This window comes from Rhinatrema bivittatum, chromosome 2, assembly GCF_901001135.1.
Source record: "Rhinatrema bivittatum chromosome 2, aRhiBiv1.1, whole genome shotgun sequence".
In the NCBI taxonomy this organism is placed as follows: Eukaryota; Metazoa; Chordata; class Amphibia; order Gymnophiona; family Rhinatrematidae; genus Rhinatrema; species Rhinatrema bivittatum.
The window spans coordinates 457,982,293-458,009,051 of NC_042616.1; the positions used below are offsets into that span (position 1 = coordinate 457,982,293).

Consider the following 26,759-nt stretch of genomic DNA (forward strand, 5'->3'; position numbering starts at 1 on the left):
GTCATACCGCCCCCCCCCCCCCCCCCCAGCCAATTGGATTTTCAAGAGATCCTTAATGAATATGCATAAAATATATTTCCATACACAGGAGGTAGTGCATGCAAATAAATCTTATGCATATTATTAGGGATATCCCAAATACCCAACTGACTGCAGGGGCCATAGGACCAGTTTGAGCACCCCTGTCCTAGAACACCAACATTTTTTTTTGGGGGGGTGACAAAATCCCACCAGCATGAAGCCAGGAGGGCTGCTGTGCCACAGCCAATGTCACTAAAGAAGGATGAGAACTAAAACCACTTCCGCTGGTAAGAGGAAGTGGTTTCAGGAAGTACTTTAGGAGAGATGAGTGCATGATTAAAGGTTCACCTAAAACACTGAATATTCTTGGACCAGTCCTGCAGCTGGATAGGCGTGTCGGCTGACATCGGCCAAACAGATCACCACTCCCACAGCGGTGCAGCTACCTAGAAGCCGAGAAACACGGACGGACGTCAAGTGAGCCCAAGCCTCGACTACCTAAGCAGTGCTGCACATTCACATTCAGATAACCTTATTGTTCCTAAAATAATATTTATTTATTTCTTTATTTGTAGGGTTTTATATACCGCTATTCGGTAGAGCCATCATAACGGTTTACAAATCTGCAATTATCAGAATAATTAATTATTCAGAATAATTAAAACAAAAGGGTAGAAAAAGAAGGGGGAAATGTATAAAATGCAGACGAATGAGGTGGGATCTGTCCAAGGGAAGGGAGGATGTAACTAGACCAAAAGAAGAAGAGGTGGTTTGGAGCTTGGAGCGAAACGAGTAACGGGAAAGACTCAAATTGCACACGCCCTGCATGCCGGAAGAGCTAGGGGGCGGGAATAGGAATAAGACTTCATTAGACCGCGCCTACCTGATTTAAATACGCAGGCTTATTTAACGCCTCAGCGTGAGGACGTCTGCTTCTACGCTTACGTTTGATGTCAGAGGTTGGCGCGGTCCGTTCGAAGTTGGGTTGTGGGCGAGGCCTTTCGTTGTTTCTATCCCGCCTTCCGGAGCTTTAACGGTTCAGAAAGGCTGAAGTGAGGCTGAAAGCGAGCGAGCAAGCGAGGACGGACGCGCGCTGCGGCCACCATGTCTGTGCTGAAGCCGTTCGACAAGATGCCGATGCTGAACACGGCTACCGTGCTGGTGCGTGCCCTGGGAGATGGGTTAAGGGTGCCCAGGAATCGACGGCGAGTGTTCGGCTCCTCGTTCAGCACGTGCGCCGGATGCATTTATTTTGTTGCTTTGATTTTGGAATAGTAACGGGGGGCGGGGGGGAGACCTCGGCGTGCTCAGTTGTCACTTGGCCGCTAGGGTTGATGTTTGGCGTTCGTGACGTAAGGCTTAGTCGCTCGCGGTTGGCCGCGGTCTCCGTGGTGGCGGGTGAGATTTCGGGCCGCCTTCATGACAGGGATGGTGACACCCTAAAAAAAAAAATTCTATTGGGGGGGAAGATGAAACAGCTCTGCCAGCTTTAAATTTTGATTTTGCAGGTGTCTAAGACAAGCCTAACTTTTAGTTTCTTTTTCGCTGAATTTAGGCAATTGCTCCAGATACCCAGAAATGCCCTCAAATCATGATTGCCTTCTATTTACAGCTGTTCATTTGCATTTTCCCCTTCCATAAGGATGACCACGTATCTTGGTCTGGTGGATCCTCATTTATCCATTTAATTAATATAAAACATTAAGACACTAAGAAAGGAGTTTGAGAAGACGCTTGCCACAGATGTAAAAACGTTTAATGTATGTCAAAAGCAAGATGCCTGTTAAGGATTCAGTTGTGCCACTAGGAGAGATGATGGAGGACAAGGCTATTGCAGAAAAAATTCAATTCTTTTGCATTCTTCTTTTCTGAAAAGGATGTTAGTGAAATACCCACACTAGAAATGTTCTTTGAAAGTAATGAGTGAGAGGGACTTAAGCAAATCACTGTGAAACTGGATGTCATTTTGAAGACGTTTTGTATACAGGTGGAAGTTGAAGTTATTCTAGAGAATTGGTAGGACTCCGACTAGGAACTACTGTCCCAGAGAATATTGACGAAGAAAGTGAAGTAAACAGATTATATATTCCTGTGTATTTAACATCAGATTTACAATGACTATGGTATTCAGTGCAGCATTTGAATTGTTAATTTGGTTTCTTCCATGGCTTTTGTAGCTAGAGATGCTCTTCTGGGCTTCCATTGTGGTTGAAACTGGCATCTGTTGGGCTATGACACCAAGAGCCCTTCATTTGCAACTATATGGGTGTTCTTCCCCCCCCCCCCCCCCCTTTTTTTTTTTAAACATTTCTTCCCACCTTCATTTAGCTCTTTGCAGTGACCATACTCTTTCTGGAACCAAGTGCTTGTGCACCATGAGGCTGGACATTAGGAGTTGCCATTGTGCAATACTCAAGAGACACCTAGATAGGATTTTAGACAGTGCTGGGGAGGAGCCGGCTGTTGTGGTACATGTGGGCACCAACAACATAGGAAAATGTGGAAGGGAGGTTCTGGAAGCCAAATTTAGGCTGTTAGATAGAAAGCTGTAATACAAAACCTCCAGGGTAGCATAAGCTGAAATGCACCCTCTTCCACGCGCAGGTCCTCAGAGGCATGTAGAGCGCCGGAGTCTAAATGCGTAGACGAGATGATGGCGCAAGGAAGAGGGATTCAGTTTTGTAAGGAACTGGGGAACCTTTTGGAGAAGGCGGACTCTTTTTCGAAGGGATGGGCTCCACCTTAACCATGGTGGAACGAGGCTGCTGGTGCTAACCTTTAAAAAGGAGATAGAGCAGCTTTTAAACAAGAACAAAGAGGAAAGCAGACAGTTGCTCAACAGCGCATGATTCGGCGGGAGGTATATTCAAAGGATACTAATGACGCATTAGAATTAGGTCATCCCAACAGTGAGGTTCCAATAATAAGAAAAGTAGTCCAAGTGCCTGTAATTAAAAATTCACCTGAGTTAAATTCTGCTTTTTGATAGGGATAAACTGGAATGAAAATACAAACAAAAAAACACACTTTGAAATGTTTGTATGCTAATGCCAGAAGTCTAAAGTAAGATGGGAGAATTTGAATGTATAGCAGTGAATGATGACATAGACTTAATTGGCATCTCAGAGATATGATGGAAGGAGGATAACCAATGGGACAGTGCTATACCGGGGTATAAATTATATCGCAATGACAGAGGAGCATCTGGGAGGAGGGGTGGTGCTTTATATTTGGGATGGCATAGAGTCCAACAGGATAAAGATCCTACATGAGACTAAATGCTCAATCGAATCTTTATAGGTAGAAATCCCTTGTGTGTTGGGGAAGAGTATAGTGATAGTATACTACCGTCCACCTGGCAAAAATGGTGAGATGGACAGTGAAATGCGAACAGAAATTAGGGAAGCTAACGAAATTGGTAGTGCAGTAATGGGAGATTTCAATTACCCCATTATTGACTGGGTAAATGTGACATGCTAGAGAGAGTTCCTGGAAGGAATAAATGACAGTTTTATAGAACAGTTGGTTCAGGAACAGACGAGAGAGAGAATAATTTTAGATCTAACTTTAAGTGGAGCACATGATTTCGTGAGAGAGGTAATGGTGGGGCTGCTTGGCAAAAGTGATCATAATGTGATCAAATTTGAATTAATGACTGCAAGGGTGATAGAAAGCAAATCCATGACTTTAATGCTAAACTTTGATAAAATGAAAAATAGAAAACTGAAAGGAGCAGCTACAAAGGTAAAACGCGTGCAAGATTTGTAGACTTTAAAAAAACCCAAAACAAAACCCCCATCTTAGCACAATTCAGATGGGTTCCACACATTAAGTAAGGTGGAAGGAAGGCAACACGATTACTGGCATGGTTAAAAGGTGATGTGAAAGAGGCTATTTTAGCCAAAAGATCTTTATTCAAAAATTGAAAGAAGGATTCAACAGAAGAAAATAGGATAAAGCATAAGCGTTGGCAGGTGAAATATAAGTCCTCGATAAGACAGGCTAAGAGAGAATTTGAAAAGAAGTTGGCCGTAGAGGCAAACTCGCAGTAAAAACTTTTTGAAATATATCTGAAGCAGAAAGCCTGTGAGGGAGTCAGTTGGACCGTTAGATGATCAAGGGGTTAAAGGGGCACTTAGAGGAGATAAGGCCATTGCAGAAAGATTAAACAATTTCTTTGCTTTAGTGTTTACTGAAGAGGATGTGGGGGAGACACCTGTTCTGGAGAAGGTTTTCATGGGTAATGATTCAGGTTGACTGAACCAAATCACAGTAAAAACCTAGATGTGGTAGGACCTGATTGACGAACTGAAGAGTAGTAAATCACCTGGACTGGATGGTATACACCTGAAAACTGTAGAGTGGCTAATGTAACCCTAATATTTAAAAAGGGCGTCAGGGGCGATACAGGAAACTACAGTCCAGTTAGCCTGACTTCAGTGCCAGGAAAAATAGTAGAAAGTGTTCTAAAGATCAAAATCACAGAACATATGGTTTTAATGGAACAAAGTCAGCATGTCTTTACCCAAGGCAAGTCTGCCTCACAAATCTTCAGTTTTTTGAAGGGGTTAATAAACATGTAGATAAAGGTGAACTGGTAGATGTAGTATATTTGGATTTTCAGAAGGCATTTGACAAAGTTCCTCATGAGAGGCTTCTAAAAAGTAAAAAATCATGGGATAGGTGGTGATGTCCTTTCGTGGATTACAAACTGGTTAAAAGACAGAAAACAGAATAGGATTAAATGGACAATTTTCTCAGTGGAAGGGAGTGGGCATTGGAGTGCCTCAGGGATCTGTACTTTTCAATATATTTATAAATGATCTGGAAAGGAAGACTAGTAGGTAATCAAATTTGCAGATACAAAATTATTCAGAGTAGTTAAATCACAAGCGGATTGTGATAAATTGCAGGAGGACCTTCTGAGACTGGAAAATTGGGTATCCAAATGTCGGATGAAATTTAATGTGGATAAGTGCAAGGTGATGCATATAGGGAAAAATAACCCATGCTATAATTACACAATGTTAGGTTCCATATTAGGTGCTACCACCTAGGAAAGAGATCTAGGCTTCATAGTGGATAATACATTGAAATCATCTGCTCAGTGTGCTGTGGCAATGTTAGGAATTATTAGGAAGGGAATGGTGAATAAAATGGAAAATGTTTCTATATCGCTCCATGGTGAGACAGCACCTCAAATACTGTGTACAATTCTGGTCGTCACATCTCAGATATAGTTGCGATAGAGAAGGTACAGAGAAGGGCGACCAAAATGATAAAGGGAATGGAACACTCCCCTATGAGGAAAGACTATAGAGGTTAGGACTTTTCAGCTTGGAGAAGAGACGGTTGAGGGGGGATATGATAGAGGTGTTTAAAATCATGAGAGGTCTAGAACGGGTAGATGTGAATCGGTTATTTACTCTTTCAGATAATAGAAAGACTAGGGGGCACTCCATGAAGTTAGCATGTGGCACATTTAAGACTAATCGGAGAAAGTTCTTTTTTACTCAACGCACAACTAAACTCTGGAATTTGTTGCCAGAGGATGTGGTTAGTGCAGTTAGTGTAGCTGTGTTTAAAAAAGGATTGGATAAGTTCTTGGAGGAGAAGTCCATTACCTGCTATTAATCAAGTTGACTTAGGGAATAGCCACTGCTATTACTAGCATCAGTTATTCTCCAACCTTCACCAATACAAGGGAAAACTTGTATTGTGGTGTCTCTCCTGTACGGTGGCTCTGTTTAAGGACAACCAATTTTTAATTGTCCTTTTCATTCGCCCCGTCCATTACTCTTTATTATTGATATCTTGTATAGAACCAATTTTTATTCTTTCTTTTCTCTTTGACTATTTTCGTAAAATCCCACCTCCCTGTTTGCTGAGGCGACCCAACAGTTAATTCTTATGTTTGAATACTTATCAAGGCTGCCGTTTCTGTTCCTTCTCAGTGGGTCGCGTCTGCCTGCCCGACATGGGCCATGTTTCGGCACTAGGTGCCTGCTTCAGGGGCTACGGGAGGGAAAACTGCTGTGTCCTCTCCGGGTACACAGCGTTTGTGGTGTCTCCAACTATAAAAACCAAAGCGTTTAGCTCTTACTTAATCATTATTGTAACTCTACTCATTTGTTAATTACCACTATCAAGTCTTTAACACTTACGTTTGTTGTAGTTATTCAGTTATACGTGGACGACGCCTTACTTCCATGTCTAAGGCGCGAGTGCCTATACTGCACTTTTATACTTACCGCGGGTTTTCAAACACCTCCCCTCACTGAACCGAGGCTGACGCCGGTGTGTTTAATTAGGGTGATATCTCTAAAAAAGACCGTGCATTCATCGAGGTGTACATTCTATATACCCCAGCTCTATAGAATGAGGTGCTATCTTCTATCTGTCCTAATCGCGCCAGTCCCTTATAACAAATCCAATTAATAAATGAATCATTGCTTTGCGTGTTGTCATGCGGACCTGATGGGAGACTGAGCACTCCCACGTCCGCTTACAGTCAGGGGCTACAGTCGCGCTAACACTGGAACGTAAGGGAGGTGGGCAGATACAGCAAGACCATTAAACTAAGCAGTGACCCCGATAGGATTTATTAAGGTGTAATTAGTAGCTGATGGATCCACCCTTCATCATAGATGGAACCCCGCCCACCAAGTTGAAGACAGCAGCAGACGTCAGAAGTTCTCCACTAGGTCCGCATAACAAAGTAAAAGGTAATAATCACTAATGGAGACATGGGTCCATAGAGAACATAGAGAACGTGGTGATTTCACACCATTACTAAGTAGAGCAGTATTAAACAATATAGAGCCTGGGCAAAAATCACATGCATAATAAGATTTAAGGTAATCAGAAGGGTCGGCTCTCCCGTAGCCCCTGACTGTAAGTGGACGTGGGAGTGCTCAGTCTCCCATCAGATTTTGGAAGGAGAATTTAAAATGGAATATGGAAAGCCCTGTTCTCTTGCAGTAATACCAGATGGTCCCTTCCCTAGTTGAGAATTCCCGAGGTTATTGCCTTGGTCTGGTAGCTGGGTTTCCCAGTGTGGACTTAGCTGATTGTACAGCTTAAATGCAGTTGGTGCAGGAGGCTAAGTGCAGCAGTGATGGCACATGCCCTCTCCCTGCGCAGCTGGAGACACTCTGTACTCAGCTGATAAGGCTGCACTCTAGTAAGTTTAAAAAAAAAAAGAAAAAGTAAAGGCAGAGACAATGTAGAGGGGTTTGCAGGACTTCATCCAGTCTCCATGCTCTGTGCGCCATTCCAACGTTCATTCCTGCTCCCATGGGGCTTAGGGGAACTGGGCAGTCTGGCGGGTTGAGTGGCCGTGGTGGGCTAGGCTCTGGAGTTAGGCTTCTTTCCTGCATGCTGCGCAGTAGGCCATGGCAGCTTTTTCGAACCTTAGTGAATTATCCACCTTATACTAAGTTTCTCCATGACAGGATGGTCTTATGTACGCACTCTAAGTTCCTGCCTAAAGTGGTGATGGACTTCCATTTTAACCAGTCCATCATCCTGCTGACATTTTCTCAGACCCCATTCGCACCAAAGCAAACAAGCCCTGCACAGTTTGGACTTCAAAAGAGCCTTAGCCTTCTGTCTAGAGCAGACAGAAGCCCATAGATAGTCCACCCAATATTTTGTTTCTTTTGGTAGGAATAAGTTGGGCAATCCTGTTGCCAAGCACTCTTTCCAGTTGGCTGCTAGACTGCATCTCCTTCTGTTAGTCCCATGTGAGCCTGCATCTTGGGGACCATCTGAAGGCTCACTCTGAGCCATGGCAATGTCGGTGGCCCACTTGCAATTAGTTCCCATGGAGGAGATCTACAGAGCTGAGACATGGAGTTCTCTCCACATATTCTCATCACATTACTGTCTAGATAGGGATAGTCAACGTGACAGTAGGTTTGGCAAATCTGTCCTTCAGAACGTGTTTGAGGTATAGAACCCAACTCTGTGCTCACTTTGGGCCTGTCTGTGTTCAGGCTGCCCTCACCCTTGTTACCAACAAAGCAGGCAGAATGGCTGGAAGCTGTGGTCACCTATGGCACTGTATGACCTCATTAGGACATCCTCTAAGACAATGTCGATTGTCTTGGCCAGGAGACTTCTTTTGGTTGAGGGACTGGTCAACACATGTTTTGTCCAAGTCATTGGTCCAAGAATCATCCCGTCCCGTTGCAAGTATTGGAATTTCTGGAAGTGTGCTTCGATACCAAGTTGGGGAAAGTTTTTCTTACAGAGGAGCGTATTGTCAAGTTGCAGTCACAAGTTTGCAGGTTGGAGAGCCAGGTTCCCTGGGTCTGGGATTACCTACAGGTTCTCAGCTTCAAGGCGTCCATGTTGGAGCTCATGCCTTGGGTGTTTTGATCATATGAGATCTCTGCAAGCGGCATTACTTTCCTGGTGGGATCTGTTGTCTGTACGTTCAGCTTCTACTGCCACTTATGGAGTTAGCCAGATCCAGAGTCTCGTGGTGGCTTGGTTGGGACCACTTGTGTCAAGGGGTGGACTTGGCAGTGAACAGTGGTTACCACAGACGCCAGCCTCCTTGGTTGGGGAACCATCTGTCAAAATCAATTGGTGCAAGGCCAGTGGTTGACAGAGGAAGCGTCATGGTCTATCGCTTAGAGACAAGAGCGGTACAGTTGGCGCTGAGTGCATTTTGAGGATTTGTATTCAAACAACCAACAAGGACTGAGATGCACAGGCTGGGTAAACAAGCGTGGGAGTAGCTTGCTTAGTGGTTACTACCCCAAACCAATTAGCTAGACACTTCACTTAGATGTCGCTCCAGCACTGCTATCTACGATGGGGGTGGAAGGGAAATAAAACCAAAAATTATTTAAAGGGATAAGAGTAACAGAAAAGTATGAAAAAAAAAGTGTGAAAGCTTGCTGGGCAGACTGGATGGACTGTTTGGTCGTCTTCTGCCGTCATTTCTATGTTGTGACCATCCAGTCAGTCTTGTCCAATAATGCAACGACTGTGGTGTATATCAACAGGCAGGGTAGTACCAAGAGTCGAGCGGTGGCTGAGGAAGCTCTGGAACTAATCCAATGGGCAAAGCAGCATCTGGCACTGATAGCTTCTCACATAGCCAGGACTGGCGATGTGCAAGCAGATTTTCTCAGCTGTTAATAGCTGGATCCTGGAGAGTGGGAGCTGTCAAAGGAAGCGATGGTGCTCATCTATTGCAGGTGGGGCAAGCCCCGCATGGATTTAATGGCAACACAGAGAAATGCCAAGACACCACACTTCAGTCACAAGAGAGCATGGAGCAGAGTGAGTCGACACCTTGTTTCTTCCTTGGCTGTGGGATGTTCTGCTGTATGTGTTTCTGGCATGGATGCTGGTGGGCAAGATTTTGCGGCAGGTGGAGATTCACCCGAGATGTGATTCTGGTGGCTCTGGAGTGGCCTTGGACGCCTTGGTTTGCAGATCTGATCAATCTGGTGGTAGACAGCCTGTTGAGGCTCGCTCATCTGCCAAAGCTTCTGCACCAAGGTCCCATATTTTCAGATCAGGCGACTTGCTTCTGTCTTGCAGCTTGGCTTTTGGGAGGAAAGGTTACTCTGAGGATGGTATTGCTACTCTTACAGGCTAGAAAGTCTTCCACCTCCTTGGTGTATGTGAGGGTCTGGAGAGGTTTTGAAGATTGGTGCATGGAGCAGGGAATTGACTCTATCTGAGCTTCTGTAGCACATATTCTTACCTTCTTGCAAAGAGGTTTGAAGTTCAGGTGGCAGTCTTAGGTTGTCTTTGAGGTGAGGTCTACGGGGTGGTTGTGGATGCACATCTGGATGTAGTGCGTTTTTTTTCTCTGAGGGGTGAAGCATTTGCACCCTCCACTCCAGTTCAGAGGCTGTGTCCCCTCCTGGAGCCTTAACTTAGTCCTGAAAGACGTGTGTGGCGCTGTTTGAGCCTCTTAAAAGGGTTACTATGAAAGATCTCACTTTGAAGGTGGTTTTTTGGTGGTGGTTTGTTCCTCCAGAAGGATTTTGGAACTTCAAGCCTTGTCAAGGAGAGATCCTTTCTTGAGCACTTCAGATTTGGGAGTTTCCTTGTGGACAGTTCCAGCTTTCCTGCTGAAGATGATATTGTCTTTTCACTTAAATCAGTTGGTGGAATTCCTGGCTTTCCAGAATTTGGAGGCTATAGCACCTCATGCGAAAGAGTTATGGCTTTTGGATGTCATACCTCAACAATGTACGCATCTTAAAGTTACTAACAGCTTCCGGTTGTCTGATCACCTTTTTTGTGCTGTGGAGTGGTGCGAAAAAGGGGCATAAGGTGTCAAAAGCCACGATTGCACGGTGGTTGAAGGAAGCCATTGGCCCCATGTATATCTGTCAGAGGTGTCCGGTCCCTCAGGGCTTAAAGGCTCATTCTACTCATTCCCAGGCGGCATCCTGGGCTGAATGTCAGCAAGTGTCACCGCAAGAAATTTGCAGGGTGGCTACTTGGAAGTCTTTGCACACTTTCGCCAGACATCGTTTGGATTTCCAGGCCCCAGAAGCCATGGACTTTGGGGAGAGCATACTTTGAGCAGAACTCTCGCAGTCCCACCCCGGTTAGGGAAGTTTTGGTACATCCCAGGAGTCTGGCCTGATCTGGGTATATACAGGGAAAGGGAAAATTGGTTCTTAATTGCTAACCTTTGTTCCTGAATTACCACAGATCAGTCCAGAGTCCTGCCTGGTTGAGGTAGGAAGTTTAGGAGAGTCCACGTGATCGATTGTAATTATTCTGAAGAATGGCACAGGTTTTGTTTAATCCTTCATGTTTTTAATGTGGACAAGTTACTTCCCACTGCTCATTCAAGGGATATTAATTTGTGGTTGTTATTAGTGTTTCTACTATCTTGGCTTTGGTACAGTCAATTCTTTTTTTTTTTTTAACAGATTTTCACATTACAAAAAATAAGTTTTTTGCAAGTACAGAAATCAAGTAAATATTCATTTGTAACATTTTAAAGCAATTAATACATAAACTACTTCCATTTATATGTCCATAAATCAATATAGCAACTCTTAAAATGATCCGTAAATTTAGAGAAAAATATTCATATTAAGCAATTTATATTTAACAAAGTAATGTGCACGTAACCCATTTCATCTTTTATATATTTATGGGAGATGAAGTGGTAGGTGTGTTTGAATAAAGGATCTTAATTGTTCTACAGTAAAAAATATATATACCTCTGCCCCCTCTTTAACCTACATTTACATGGAAATTTTAACATGAAGGTAAAGCCTAAGGAAATAGTTTCTTGACATAGAGCTAAAAAAGCTCTACATCTTTCTTGGGTTAAGGAGGAGAGATCTGGAAAGTTTTACATTTTCATTCAAAAAGGAAGTTGGAAATTTCCTAAAGTAATTTTTCATGATAATTTGAACATCTAATTGAGATATTAATGAGACCAGAAGAGTTGCTCTGTCCAAAACCTCTTAAGTTTGAACTTTCTAGTATTTATTTATTTATTATTTATTTATTTTATTTAAATTCTTTTAATATACCGATGCTCAAGACCAGGTCTTATCGTACCGGTTTACAATAAACTAGGGGGTAAACCAGTTAACACTGAAAGCGAAAGTTACATTACAACAGGGAATGTGGAACAAGGCTGTTAGAAAAAAGGGATTCATTTCTAACTGGAGAGCAGTGCATGTAAGCAGAGAGTAATTGCTTACATGGTAAGAATTATATACAATTTACACAGTGGAGTCGATTAGACAAGTTATATGAGAGCGCAGTTAGCAGCAAAACAGTTCCTTTGTGCGGCGGAAAGGGGACGCAACCGTGGGGTGTTGGTCCGTGTGGATTACCATAAGGCTTCTTCAAGGATATGCTTGGGCGAACAGCCATGTTCTTAATTTTTTTCTGAATGTGATATGACAGTGTTCCTGGCGGAGATCTGGTGGGAGAGAATTCCAGTGATGCGGACCGGCAGTTGATAGCGCTCGTTTTTCAATGGCGTTGTGTATAGCGGATTTGTTCGGGGGAACCTGGAGGGAGTCTGTATGCAGATCTGGTAGGTCTTGCTGAGGAGTGTGGTTTGAGGGGTATGGTGAGTTGGAGAGAGGATTGCTGAAATATGGTTTTGTGAATGATGGTCCGTGTCTTGAAGAGAATTCTGTAGCGGATGGGTAGCCAGTGAAGTATTTTTAGAATCGGTGTGATGTGGTCCATACGGCGAGAGTTTGTGAGTATCCTGGCTGCAGTGTTTTGCAGCATTTGAAGAGGTTTGGTAGAAGAGGCCGGGAGACCAAGCAGCAGCGCATTACAGTAATCAATCTTTGAGAATAGTATGGCTTGAAGGACCGAGCGGTAGTCATGGAAGTGCTATCCGGTCCTGCGCTCCTCCCTCGGATCGGGTCGGCCCTCCCCGACCAGCGCTACTGGTCAGTGGACCGGCCAGAAATTTCAGTCAAATTTTCCTGAACGTTAATTCTGTATGATGTAGTAACAGTTCTAGGCAAAAAATAACATTTTCCTAGCGTGTAGCAGATGGACTCAAAACAAGTGGGTATAGTGTGCTCGTGCTGCAGTTGGAGACGGATCTGACGTCAGCACGGGTACATATACCCCCGCAGGAAGTGCAGCAATTCAGTAATTTCCGTCTCCAAAGCACTTTGGAGCTACCTCACGTTCGCTGAGCGTTTTCCAAATTCTAACGACTAAATTCATAGAAGAAACCTACCTGAAGATGAGCCCCGCACTCCTGTGGTGATACCATTCGGTCCCTCCCCCAGTTGAGTTTCCCAAGGCGATTTCCGTGGTCCCTCGGAGGTAAGAGCCTCTGTCCGGTGGCCGGTTCGCGGCAGGGACTTAGCCCCCGAGTGAGAAGGGCTCGGGCGCGGCATAGAGGCAGCCTCTGTCCCGGCGTGGACTTGGCCCTCGAGCGAGACTAGTTCGGGCGCGGCCTAGAGGCAGCGGGTGCACCTCTTCGAGCGCGGCGGTGACGGTACTCACCCTCTCCCTCCGCAGCCGGAGACCGCCCGGGTCGCAGCCGGGAAGCGCCGAAGACAAGGTAAGGCATACATCTTTACTTGTTGGTCTCCGAGGAAGCGAGGAGTAGCAGAGTCTGCCTACGTGGCAACCCGCCAAGGGGGTCGCCATTTTGCCTGCCTGCTCGCCGTCGCCTTCTGCCCTGGTTCGTCACCGTGCCATGGGCGCCTGTTGCTGGGCGCACGTGGATACGCGCATATTGGTAGGCGCACATCTTTCGCGCGTATTACAAAGCACAGACTCTAGCCGAGTTAACAGACGAGATGGAGCGTAAGAGAGCCCATGCGTCAGCGGAGCTGGCACCTCCAGAATCAGGCATAAGCCTCTGCTCTGCATGCAACCTCAGAGCCACACAGAGCGAGGAAGCAGACTCCCTATGTGCCCAATGAGAAGAGGCCCTGGGAGTTCCAGGCCAGGACCGGTCTCAGCCCAGCGTACTTGCCAGTTCCTCAGGGAACACCCAGGACCTAGCAGGCAGCGGTGAGCTGCCAGGGAACCCAAGAGACCTGGTGCCCCTAAGGCCAGATCCTGCTTCGCTCTCCTGGGTGGAATTATTCAAGGGGATTCATGCCTTTGTCACAATGCAGTCTGCTCCCCGAATGGGTCCATACGTACCGGATGACCCGGCCCCTGGACCTTCAAGGCCTAGGCACGGCCACTCGCCACCCGGAACCCCCACTTATGGGGATTCAGATTGCCCTGAGGAAGACGACGAGCCCCTCGAGGAGGGATAACTTCCCTCGGGGATTGAACCATATCGGACCATGAGGCGCTTCTTTCTGAAAGAGGATCTCTCAATGCCTGTTGGAACTGGCTCTCCCGGGCCATGACACCCCAGGGGAACCTAGAATGAACCCCCTGTTAGAGGGCCTGTGCCAAATGGCTCACCATTTTTCCCTCCTACAAGCAGCACAGCAGCTAATCGATCTGGAATAGAATGCGCCGGAGACCTTATTCAAAGGGGGTCGGGCCTTGTCTGGCATGTACCCCTTAGTCCCGGCAACTAAGGAGATGCTGGCGTGCCCTCAGGTAGACTCCATAGTTAGCGCAATTGTGAAGCGCACCACCATTCCTGTGGAAGGGGGGATGGCCCTCAAGGATACACACGACCGGCGCATGGACGCCATACTGAAGCAAGCCTTTGAGGTGGCAGCCATGTCCCTACGAATTGCGACCTGCTGCACCGTGGTGACGCGTTCCTGTTTATCACAGGCTAGGAACACCCCAGGAGAAGAGATGGAATCTGCTCTCTCGTTCCTCACTGACACAGCCTCCGACCTAGTCCGTACGGCAGCCAAGGGAGTGTCATCCTCAGTGGCAGCCAGGAGACAGCTCTGGCTACGTAATTGGTCGGCAGACTCCTCCTCAAAGACATGTCTCACGAGAATGCCCTTTAAGGGATCCCTCCTGTTCGGCAGCGACCTCGAGAAACTGGCCAATAAATGGGGCGCCTCTACCAGAAGACAGGCCAAGGAGGAGCCAGCGCCCTTTTCCTAGACCATCCAGAGGTAGAAACTCTCAGCGTTTCAACCCTTACAGGGCTCGCTACCAAGCACCTCGTTCTCAGGCCAGGAACCAGCCCTTTCAGACTAAGCACAACAAGAGGAGAACCGGCTCGGACTCTGGTCCCGGTCGCACCCCACAATGACAATCAGCTGACCCATCCGGGGGTAGCAGCCATAGGGGGCAGGCTAACCCTCTTCTACCGCAGGTGGGTTGAGATTACCTCGGACCAGTGGGTATTACCTGGACTTTCTTCGGCTCCCGCCGGACAAGTTTGTGGAATCTCCTTGCTCACCCCTCAAGAGGGCGGCACTAGAAGTTACCTTGCGGAGGCTCCTGTCCCTAAAAGCCATAATCCCAGTGCCTGCATGGGAGGAAAATTCTGGGCATTATTCCATTTATTTCATAGTACCCAAGAAGGAGGGCACTTTCAGGCCCGTCCTGGACCTCAAGTCAGTCAATCGACACCTACGGGTCCCCAGCTTTCGCATGGAAACCCTGCGGTCTGTCAAGAATGCAGTACAGCCAGGGGAGTTTCTCACATCCCTAGATCTGTCGGAAGCCTACTTGCATATCCCAATCCATCGGGATCACCAGCGCTATTTACGCTTCAAGGTCCTGAATCAACACTTCCAGTTCCGAGCTTTACCCTTCGGGTTAGCCACCGCGCCGCAGACCTTTACCAAGGTCATAGTAATAGTGGCGGCGTCACTCAGGAAGGAAGGAATTCTCGTCCATCCCTACCTGGACGATTGGCTGATCAGGGTAAAGTCACCGGAGGAGAGCCACCAGGCAACCAACAGTTATATCTCTTCTGGAAAGCCTAGGATGGGTAGTAAACTTGAACAAGAGTTCTCTGCAGCCTTCTCAGTCACTGGAATACCTAGGAGTCCGATTCGACACCCAGGAAGACAAGGTCAGTCTGACCGCCAAGAGGAGAGCAAAGCTCCGGAATCGTCTGCAGGCCCTGCTGAGCGCCACCCGGCCCACAGCTTGGGATTACCTACAAGTCCTCGGCCTTATGGCATCCACTCTGGAGGTGATACCATGGGCGCGGGCTCATATGAGACCATTACAACGCGCCCTCCTGTCTCTGGAGCCCACGATCACAGAACTACACCGTACACCTACCTCTACCAGCCAGAGTGCGGAATCAGCTACGGTGGTGGTTACAGCCCGGCCACATGAGCCGGGGGTCACGAATGTCCTCCCCAACCTGGACCCTGCTCACTACAGATGCCAGCCTGAACGGATGGGGAGCACTGCGAGGAACTCACCGCCCAAGGGCGGTGGAACAGAGAAGAGTCGGGTGGAACATCAACAGACTAGAGGCACGGGCAGTCAGGCTAGCGTGCCTGCGATTTGCCCACAGACTTCGCAACAGAGCGGTCAGTGATGTCGGACAACGCCACCATGGTGGCATACATCAATTGACAGGGCGGAACCAGAAGCCAACAGGTATCCCTAGAAATAGCCCCCCTGATGACTTGGGCGGAAGCAAATCTCCAGGACATCTCCGCCGTCCACATCGCCGGGAAGGGCAGCACCACAGCAGACTTCCTCAGAGAAAGCCTAAATTCAGGGGAATGGCAGCTGTCGCCCACAGCTTTCCAGATGATTGTGGATCAGTGGGGGATGCCGGGCATGGACCTACTAGCGGCAGGTCCAACGCTCAAGTACCCAGATATTTCAGCCGCAGGTGGGATCCGCTATCCCAGGGGATCGATGCCCTGGTACAGCCATGGCCTCGGGGGATCCTGCTTATATGCCTTTCCTCCATGGCCCCTGCTGGGCGCCATTATACACAAGATTCAGCGGCACAGAGGCCTAGTTCTTCTAGGCCGACATGATACGACATGATACGAACTCCGTGAATGCCGGTATAGAAAAAAACACAAATAAATAAATAGTGGCCCCGGACTGGCCAAGAAGACCCTGGTACGCAGACATGAGAAGACTACTGGCAGGGACTCCATTTCCCCTGCCTCCACACAGGGACCTGCTGCGGCAAGGTCCCATCCTCCACGAGGATCCAGCTCAATTCTCTTACGGTCTGGCCATTGAGAGGGCTAGACTGAAGAAAAGAGGATACTCGGGGCCGGTAATAGATACACTCCTCCGAGCACACAAGTTCTCCACATCACTAACATATATAAGGATCTGGAGAGTATTTGAAGCCCGGTGCGAAACTCATAGCACCAATCCACATGCCGCTAAAATCCCTATCATTTTGGATTTCCTGCAAATGGACTTCAGAAGGGTCTGTCCCTCAATTCCATCAAGGTTCAAGTGGCAGCGCTATCCTGCTACGGTCCCCGGAGTGACGGCAACAGCATCGCCACACACCCAGACGTTTCACGTTTCCTGAAAGGAGTCAAACACATTCGCCTGCCACTGAAGTGGCCAGTACCCCTGTGGAACCTCAACCTAGTTTTGGAATTTCTAGCAGGACATGCTTTCAGACCACTTCGAGGCCTGTCCCTCCGTTTGTTAACCTTGAAGATGGTGTTCCTGCTGGCTGTATGCTCAGCACGCTGCATCTCAGAGCTACAAGCACTGTCCTGCCGTGATCCGTTTCTCAGAATCACTCCAGAGGCTATCCATCTTCGCACAGTTCCTTCCTTCTTACCCAAAGTAGTCTCACACTTCCACCTCAACCAAACCATATCCTTGCCTACCACGGAAGGTTTGAAGAAGTCGGAAGAAGGTCGAATACTACGCCATCTCGACATCGGCAGGCTGCTGTCCAGATACCTGGAAATGTCAGAAGCAGTACGAAAGACGGACCACCTGTTCGTCCTTCACAGCGGGAAGAGGCAAGGGGAAGCGGCCTCCCGGGCAACCATCGCCCGCTGGATCAAAGAAGTTATCAAGGCGGCCTACGTAGAAGCGGGAAAACCACCACCTCTACGGGTCAAGGCTCACTCTATCAGAGCGCAAGCGGCCTCTTGGGCAGAAACTAGGATGCTGTCGCCTGCAGAGATATGCAAAGCGGCGACGTGGTCCTCCCTCCATACCTTCTCCAGATTCTACCGTCTGGACGTCCAGGCCAGGGAGGACACAGCATTTGCGAGGGCAATCCTGAATGGACCTCAGGCAGCCTCCTGCCCAGTCCGGGAGTAGCTTTTGTACATCCCACTTGTTTTGAGTCCATCTGCTACACGCTAGGAAATGTAGAGATTACTTACCTGATAATCTCGTTTTCCTTAGTGTATGCAGATGGACTCAGCATCCCGCCCGGCTGCCGGCATACATGGGGATTCACCGACTCACAGTAAGCCATGTTTTTTCTTATAATAGGGCATCCACCCTACCGGGTGTCGACTCCTTCCGGTTGAGAACACTGGCGGTCTCCAGCTACTATCAATCGGTCAGGGTAATCCTGTTCATTTAATCGACTGGTCAGTTACACATATATCCATAAAGCTTTTGCAAGGAAGATTACTGACTTGCTGCACTTCCTGCGGGGGTATATGTACCCGTGCTGACGTCAGATCCGTCTCCAACTGCTAGCACAAGCACACTATACCCACTTGTTTTGAGTCCATCTGCATACACTAAGGAAAACGAGATTATCAGGTAAGTAATCTCTACATTGTTTATCGTTGGTAAATTTTCTTCTTCAAAGCCCAGAACCTCGCTCAAGAATCTTTCAGGGAGACTTAAGGAGTTTCTCCTAATATTCTTGGGAAATTTTGAATTCTGATGTTTAAAGAACGAGAGGCGTTTTCGAGAGTCTCTATTCTTCTGGCCAGAAATTCTTTCTTTAACCATAGCCACCTTAACTTTTTCATTTTCCTATTGCTTCACTTCCAATGTAGAAACTTTAGTGGATATTGTTTCAACTTTCTTTTGTAAATTAGATTATTTTGTGAAGCTAAAAGTTCCACTCTTGCTCAAATTATTCACTGTGGTTGCTACCCCCACCATTAGGTCCCATAATGCAGCATTTGTGACGACCTCAGGCCGCTCAGGGATCATTAGGGGCTTAAATTCTGGGATAGTCTCTTGTAATAGCTGCAAGTCGCTTCCAATATGACTTATCCCAGTTGCCCCTTCTCCCAAACCAACTTCTGCTGCTCAATGCCGAGCTGTACTCCCGGGGCGGCTATCAAAGATGCTAGTGCCTGGAGGGCTGCGTTTGTAGTTGAATTCGCTGCAGGCAACCCGGAAGAAGTCCCCTCACTCAGCAAGTCGGGTTGAAACAGTGGCTCTGATCTTCGTGTCAGAACTACTCTCTGATCTGGACTCAGTATGGTCTCCTCTGGTGCCAGGACTTCTCTCTTCGTCCCCTGCACCAAGGGCTCCTCGACTCCTGGATGTAGAACTGATGAGGCAGGAAAGCAGGTAATTTCCTGCTGCATAGTTGTCTGTGGGGGGATTGAGGGATAAACCCTGATCTTCCCTTTCCTTTTCGAAGGCATAAAATTGAAGGAAACGGGTATATTTCAAACTTGCAGTAAGAGAGAACTCCGCTCCTACACTCGATGTGCGGCCATCTTGTATCGCCTCTCCTCGTACAGGTCAGTTCTGAGGGACTGCAAGTGGCACACTAGGTTATATGGCAGTGTGTGTAAAACTGTCTCCATCTGCTGGAAGGGAGGCAAAACCCAGGAGTCTAGACTGATCTGTGGTGTTACAGGAATGAAAATTAGCTGTTAATCAATTTTCCTATAACATACAAATATAATAATGTCTGTATTAATGAATGTTTAACATCAGATGCAGCTATAAGAATAACTTGGCTTATTACCATGGTCCTGTGTAGATGTACAGATTCTTACAGTGCTAGATTGTTCAGATACTACAATCTCATCCTATTTATATATAAAAGCAAGTTTGTTCGCGTGATGTGTATCGACACTATCTGTCAGTGCACATATGCTGGAGGACTGCATAAGTAAGTGGAATAGACTAGTCGCTCTGAGGGAGCAGAGATGCAGAACTGGAGATCACCTGCAGTGTCTGCTACACACAACAGCATGGTTGGCGGAATGCCTTGGCCGTTCTGGCTGTAGATCAATTGCTGGCACTCGGTGGTGCAGTTGGCTGAGAGCCCAGACTCTGCCAGCTGTAGAAGTTGTACAGCTGGCAGGGAGCCCAGGTCCGATCAAAGGGGGTTGCAATATTGTCTAGCATTGGCACAGCTGACAGAGTTCAGGCTCTAGTAACCAAGGGGGATGTGCATTTATTGGAACTGAGAGCTGAAGGGAATATGTAGCCAGCAAGACTTGAAGGGACTGATTAAGAGCTGCCAAGGACTGATAGGGGCTTGTTAATAAGGAATGCAAAGGAGGGGAAGGGACAGAACACTGAACAGAGTGCAAGGGACACAGTAAATCCTTGCGTTCATATTCACCACTCACATGCATACTTCCCATGCGCCCCCTTGACCTAAGCCACTTGACTGTGCAGCACCACTAGCCACTAAACTCCAGGGGAGGATGTAGTTGGAATTAGAAGTGCTATATAGTGTCTTTTGGGAAGGGGGAAGGATGTGAACAGGAGACTGGGTTTATATTCCTCCTCCTTAAGTTTCCTGTTTGTTTAATGATAGGATTTCCCACTAGAATTTATATACTATAAACAGTATATCACCAGTAATATACATCTAAAATTAGTTATAATTAAGCAATTGTTTAACATAGATTGCTCAATTTTCGATAATTGGACAATAATTGGTTTAAGAACATGCAGGATTTCAAAATTACAGCTAAGTATATCACATTTAAGGTTCAATATAGCTGCAATTGTTTGCCAGATATTTCAAAATGGCAAAATATTTACAGTAGAAAAGTGTGAGATGATCCCTGATCAGGGGTGACACAACCAGCATGGACTCATATTGACCATTCTTGATTTAAATAACTTTGGAGGAGTCCATAATGCCTGATGAACCACTAAATTCAAGGAGTGGGTCTAATTGGCAGATGACTCTTTTTAGATTTTTTTATTTATTTATTTTATTTATTGTTTTTGTTATACCGAGTTTCATGACAGGCATCACATCAACCCGGTTTTGATTAAAACTGTTCCCAAGGAATTCCTATCCCACCACATTCTAATTCTTCTTCCTAAAATGATTTGGCAGCCTCATCCATAACTTATAAAATTCCATGGTTGGCTGTCCCGAGCTATAAATTCTGTACCTCCTCTAGCTGTGTTGTGACATACTCGCCTGTACTGTAGCATAGCAGTTTGAGACTTTTGGAAACTGAAATTGCTGCCCATCAGGTTCCATTTCATAGCTCTGTACATTGTAATTTTTTGGCCTAGCACATCAGAAAAGTCTCAATGTCTGAGAGAAACTAGGGACTTGCTTTGCAGTTTAAGACCTTTCTTTACACAGTCAAGCAGTTGCTGTTGTGGAAGGAGTAGATCTACCTTGAGGCATATTTTTTTTTCTTTTCCAGTTTGTGGGAACAGAGGAGTGTCACCAGGAACAACTTGCAGAGGCCATGCTGAAGGAATCTAAAACATTTGATGTGAAAATGTAAGTTTTAGTGCATGTTTTTGTGTTTTGATGGTCTTATCTTTAATCCTCCTTGTTCATATTTCATGAGGGTCTTCAGGGGTTGTTTGTGTGATAATCCCCCAACCTACCTTCTCATCAATACGCCGAATGTTGGACACTTGCTTCCATGTAAAATTTGGGACATGAAGCTTATGAATCTTGCAGAGATCATTGGTAGTGCTGGGTGATGTCGCCACGGTCTTCTGCAAGGGCACACAAGTACATTTTTAATGTGAGCATTACTTTACAAACATGTTAAACAGGGGTCTCCATGGGATGCAAATAGAACACAAGTAAAAATAAATGCACTAAATGGTAAAATGTGAGTTAAACTGAAAAATGTATGCTAATGCAGAAACGTGCATTTAAAAAAAGTGCTTTAAAACAGGAGTAAAGAGGAAAGTGAGGTTGGAAGCAGTGTGACAAATGATCTTGCATGCAAGATTGCGCCCAAGTCAGGATGCCCAGTGCCAATCTCAGATGCAAGGCCATTTGGGCAAGGCATGCTAAGTGAAATCAAAGGATAAGCTCTAGGGAAAGCACCTACAGCCAAATAGTACACTCTTTTTTGTGTGCCTCCCTAATGGCTGTAGTTGCCCATTTGGTCATACTCCTCAACTTCGAGCATTTACCTCAATAATCCTATGTATTAAACTCCTTGGCCTGAGGTGGAGTAAAAGTTAACTCACTTTTTTGGTAGCCATGATAATCTATATTGCTGTGACCTTGAGGTAGTGTCTAGCTGTTTCTACCACACTGGGCACAGCATTAGAAAGAGTTTGGCCAGAAATGTGGGTTTACTCAACCTCAGACCAAAGAAGGAATTATATTTCCGGTGTAAGCTCTTTGGTACTTGCACCTACAGCTGAACAAAACATAAGCTCTCTGGGGAAGGCCCTTTCAGCTGAATGGTATGCACTTTGGTGTTGTGCATCCCAGCTTTGACATATTATTTAGGTGTAGGTGCTTGCCCTAGAGAGCTTAACACATTGTTTAGTTATAGGTTCCAGCTCAAGAGAACTTATGTTGGAAATTTAAGTCCTCCTTGGGTCTGAGATGGGAGTACCACCTGGGCACAGTAGATAACACTGGCCACCAGGAATGTGAGTTTACTCCATATCGGACTCAGGAGTTAAATTTTCAACATAAGCTCTCTGAGGTAGGCACCAGTCAGGATTTCTTTGTGTTCCTGAGTGTGTACTGTTAAGCTGTTGCCTCCTACCCTGACAGCCCATGCTTTGTTTATCCAGCTGTGGATGCCTTCCCAGAAAGATTATTCTTTAATTTTACTTGCCATTCCTTGTCAAAATGGCCTTAAATGAGAGAATGAGCCCACAAGTTGGGATGCACAGTACCAATCTCACATGCAATGTCATTTTGGCAAGAAAATTCAAAGCATGAGCTTTCTGGGGCATGCACTTTCAGCTAAACAGTATGCACTTTGGTGCTCTGCATCTGATTTTGGTATCCTGTTCAGCTGCAAGTGTTCCCCTGGGAAGTTTATGCTTTAAGCTAGCTGTTTGTACCTTCCATAGAGATTATGCTTGCATTTTACTTGCCATTCCTTGCAAAATGGCCTTGGATGCAAGAATCTGCTCTCCGGAGTGGGCACTTGCAGCTAGCTGAACAAAGTGCAAGCTCCTTGGAATGGGCATCTACAGTTAAACAGTGTGCCAAAGTTGGGATGCCTAGTGCCTATGTACTGTTCAACTGTAGGTGTCCACCTTGAGAGCTTACACTGGAAATGTAAACTCCTGTGTGAGGTGGAGTAAACTCACATTCTTGGTGGTCAGTTATTCTGCTGCTGCACTTAATCTGATAGTTTAATAGTGTCTAGCTGCTTCTGTGTACAGCAATAGTACAATATGGCCGCCAGAAATGTGAGGTTTTTTTTTTTACTATTGCTCTGATGCAGGAGTTAAATTTCCAGTGTTAAGTTGTGTCTTAAGCTGTCTTACCTTCAAAGCACCTTACTGCATTGCTGGGGAATAGCTAATACCTTCTTTTCCATGGGATTTGCATGACCCCATACTGATTTTTAATGGTGGTCTTACTCCTGGTTTAGTGTGCATTTTTTAGGAGTTGAAACCCTGTTAAATACCAGAGCTTACTTACTGCATAAAAATTCACACTAAGAACTTAAAGGAGAGGATAGAGGGCTTCTGGTGAGGATGTTGGCACAGAGAAACTTGGACCCTCTGACAGCCTCTAAGGAGACCATAGCAAAGTACTATGGTCCAAACCAGTTTGTTGGAGAGGAAATGTTACATAACCCCTAAGCTGTCCATAAGTACCATATATATGTCTTGCTGTAATATGCTTTGAACTATGTCAAAAGGTACCTTGTAATGGGTATGTCTATCTGTAATGATTTGACCTCCCTGGATGGAAAAGCGAGTGATAAACTATGATTCTTTAATGTAGACAGAGGTAAAAGGTGTAATACTCCTGAGATCTGTACTGGAACCAGTTTGTCCACCCTTTTTCAATATGTTCAGAAGAAGATACGTGGGAAACTTCACACACTGTGTACCTGGGGCTGGTACTAATTTTTTTTTTTTTTTTTTGCTGCCCTGTATGAACAATTATTGTACTGCTCCTTCCTCATTTAGTGTGGTGTGTTTGGTTTGAATTTTTTAATGCTTAATTTTAGTTTTCCAATAAACAGTACACAAAAAAATGGTCTGTATCTCTTCACTGGGCCCCCCCCTTCTCTGCAAAAAAGCCCAGTTCCCTCCAGCAATCCAGACTTTAAAAATTGACACCTTCTCTCCTTCCAAGCCTATCTTTACCTGTCTGCAGGTCTAAAATGGGGCAAGGGCCATTTCCCAGGTACTCTTGCCTACCTGCCAGTATGTAAAACTGGAGTCAACTGGCCCTATGGTTGGTGGCTATTTCCTCCTTAATATATCTGGCAACAGAAACCTTTGATGCCTTCTCCCGTTTGTTGCGACCACGGAAAGCATTCATGATCTTCAAATATCAAAGGAGAACCCTGCGCATATCCAAGACATGAAGCTCTCTGGAATATGAAGCTTCCAATTTCCTAAAAGCAGACAAACTCAAATGAAATGCAGAAACCACTTTCAGTAAGAAGGATGGTACTGTTTTAATCGAAATCACTTCCTTTGAAAACTGAAAGGCGGCATCTTTTCATAAAGCCTGCAGCTCCAAAAGACACCTTGCTGAGCAAATAGCCACCAAAACGATTGTCTTCAAGATGATGCCTTTCAATGTCCCCTTTCTCAATGGTTCAAAAGGGGTTTTATGCAAGGCTGTCAAAACCAAATTAAGATTACAATGCAACACTACCTGCTGAATTGGGGGGTCCCAAATGCTGTACTCTTAAGAAATCTTACCACATCCAGATGAGAGGCCAATAAAGCTTTATCTTCTTTCCCTCTGTAATGGGCCAATGCCACAACCTGTACCTCAAGAGAACTTGAGGCTAGATCTTTCTGCAATCCATTTTGCAAAAAGGAAAGTATTCGTGGAAAAGAAAGTTCAAGCTAGTTACTATTACCTCTGTAAATCCTTTTTTGAATAAAGGAGACTAGCTAAATTCCCTGGATTTGCAGGAGGTAGACAGACCACAAATACTTCTGTGACTTGGATATATCTCAAATCTGTAGTAGGGAAACACTTCCAATACCACGTACTGCCTTTTGGTCTAACATCTGCTCCATGTGTTGTCACAAAATGCTGCACTTGTGATGTTTGTATGCAAACTAGGAATTCATGTGTTTCTCTACTTAGAAATTACCTGGCAAAGAGAAAATGGTAAGCAGGGTGGACTAATCCATACAGAGTATCATTCTGGTGGTGCACTCACTGGGGTTCACAGACAACCTCAAATACAATATGAATCTTGACACCATCAATTGGAATTTATAGGGGCGCTCTCATATGCAATTCAAGCCATGGCTTCTCGTACCATCAAAATGACCTGTGATGAGTGATTTCAGCTGAAGGAGCAATTCAGTTCTTCAGATGTTAGCTTGGTTCATGTTGAGAATGTTAGGCTACATGGCATCCATGGTTCAAGTTATTCCGGGGAGGAGCCAAGATGGCCGCACAGAGAGCACACGAGTTTGACTTGCTCTGGGTTGCTATCGTTTTTGTTTTTTTTTCCTGCAACAGAGATGCCTCCTAAACGCAAAGGGAAAGTCTGGACATACCCGTCTGTTTCTTTCCCTTTGAATTTACAGCAGGAGATTACCAAATTCATGGACTCCCCAGCACAACAGAACATCCAGAGAGCCGAGGAGCCTGGTGAGCAGGCCAGTGTGGGAGAGTCTCCTCTGCCTACAGAGGAGGCATCCCTGAGCCCTAAACTGAGGTATCCACCAGTTCAAAGGGCAGATGCGGTGATCCTGGGTGCAGTATCGGCTGATTTCATAGCCTGTTTCAGCACGGAAGGAACACCATGGACTCCTGCAAATTTGGAACCTGGACCAACAACGTCGAGCCCTGTTGAAGGACAGATGCCTATGGGGATATCAGGTAGCATCGGGAGTATGGAGAGAGAACTTGAGAACAGAAATAGAAGGGCAACAACCCCTAATGTAGAGATGGTTCCTTGCAGGGAGCTGTTTAAGATTCCAACCTGCCCAGAGATGGTGACTCTCGATGCCATATGGGACTTGGTGGCTGGGTTGGGTTCAACACTGAATTCCCTAAATAAAAAAAAAAAAGGAACACTCACTCTGTGTTCACAAAAGTCTTAAGGAGCTACAAGACCAAGTTAATTCTCTAAAAATTAAAGTCTTGGGTCTAGAGGAAAGAGAAAAAAACTCTTAGGAATTTAAAATAGCAACAATTAAAGATCGGGATGTCCTATCTAGACGTATGGAGTACTTGGGGAAAACAAAGCGAGACATTTAAACCTCCGTTTGATTAATTTTCCAAGGGTTGTGGGGGATATACCATCTACAACTCTAAAACTTTTCTGTGAAAAACTGGACTTTAATGAGGAAAGTTTACCTTCAGCAAATATTTGCTTTTTCCTCCCAACCTCAAGGTCTTTGAGGAATGCTAACAGTGTTCCCTTTCAAGGAAATTTGTCTAATTTTTTGGAAAACTCAACCCTGGAGGTGATTGATACAGGGACACTACTAGTATAACTTATTGCTGTTAAAGATCTAAACTTGGTGATGAAAACATACTTTTTATGATTCTCCTATAAAAATGTTTCCAGATCTTGCCTCAAGCACACAAATCAGACGTCTTGGATTTTTAAATCTTAGACGAGGTTGTGGGGTTGGGCTTTTCCTTTAAACTCCTTTTTCCTTGAAAATGTGTTATAACAAAAGGAGAAGTGTTTCGTATTTTTCACCTCGGAACAGTTGAAATAGGTTTTCTGGCTACAACAAATTATCACTTCTACCCTGTAGTGAAAAATATATTGTGCTGTAATTTGCTTTGATTTTGTTCCTATAGTATTTTCGTATGGATAAGCTCCCTTGATTTGCGTCTCCTCCCTTCTATTCTGCTTGGTAGTGGGGAAAATTTAAACCTTGAATTGTTTGCGATATTCTGAATAGGGTAAATATAAGTATAATTGTCTATTTCTTTTTGAATTGAATATTATTTCTAATGGAATACTGGAAAAATATACAGTCCCACATTGTTTTTCTTTCTGTAAGCAAAATTTGTGTGTTTCTTAATTTGTAAAACGATATAAAGAATTAAAAAAAAA

At 45.4% G+C, this 26,759-nt stretch overlaps 1 protein-coding gene across 2 annotated transcripts in view; it reads left to right on the forward strand.

Annotated features, from left to right (window-relative positions):
* Positions 1-364: 364 nt before the first annotated feature.
* Positions 365-26,759, forward strand: part of LOC115084964 (centromere protein M-like) — a 53,913-nt gene continuing 27,518 nt past the window's right edge. Inside the window, exons 1-2 of one of the 2 annotated variants that reach the window (XM_029590435.1) lie at positions 365-498; positions 20,961-21,040. In XM_029590435.1, the coding sequence (XP_029446295.1) occupies positions 21,006-21,040 (35 nt within the window). In that variant the 5' untranslated portion in view covers positions 365-498; positions 20,961-21,005. Of the gene's footprint in view, positions 499-949; positions 1,183-20,960; positions 21,041-26,759 lie in introns of those variants that run through there. The other variant, XM_029590434.1, reaches the window with a different exon arrangement.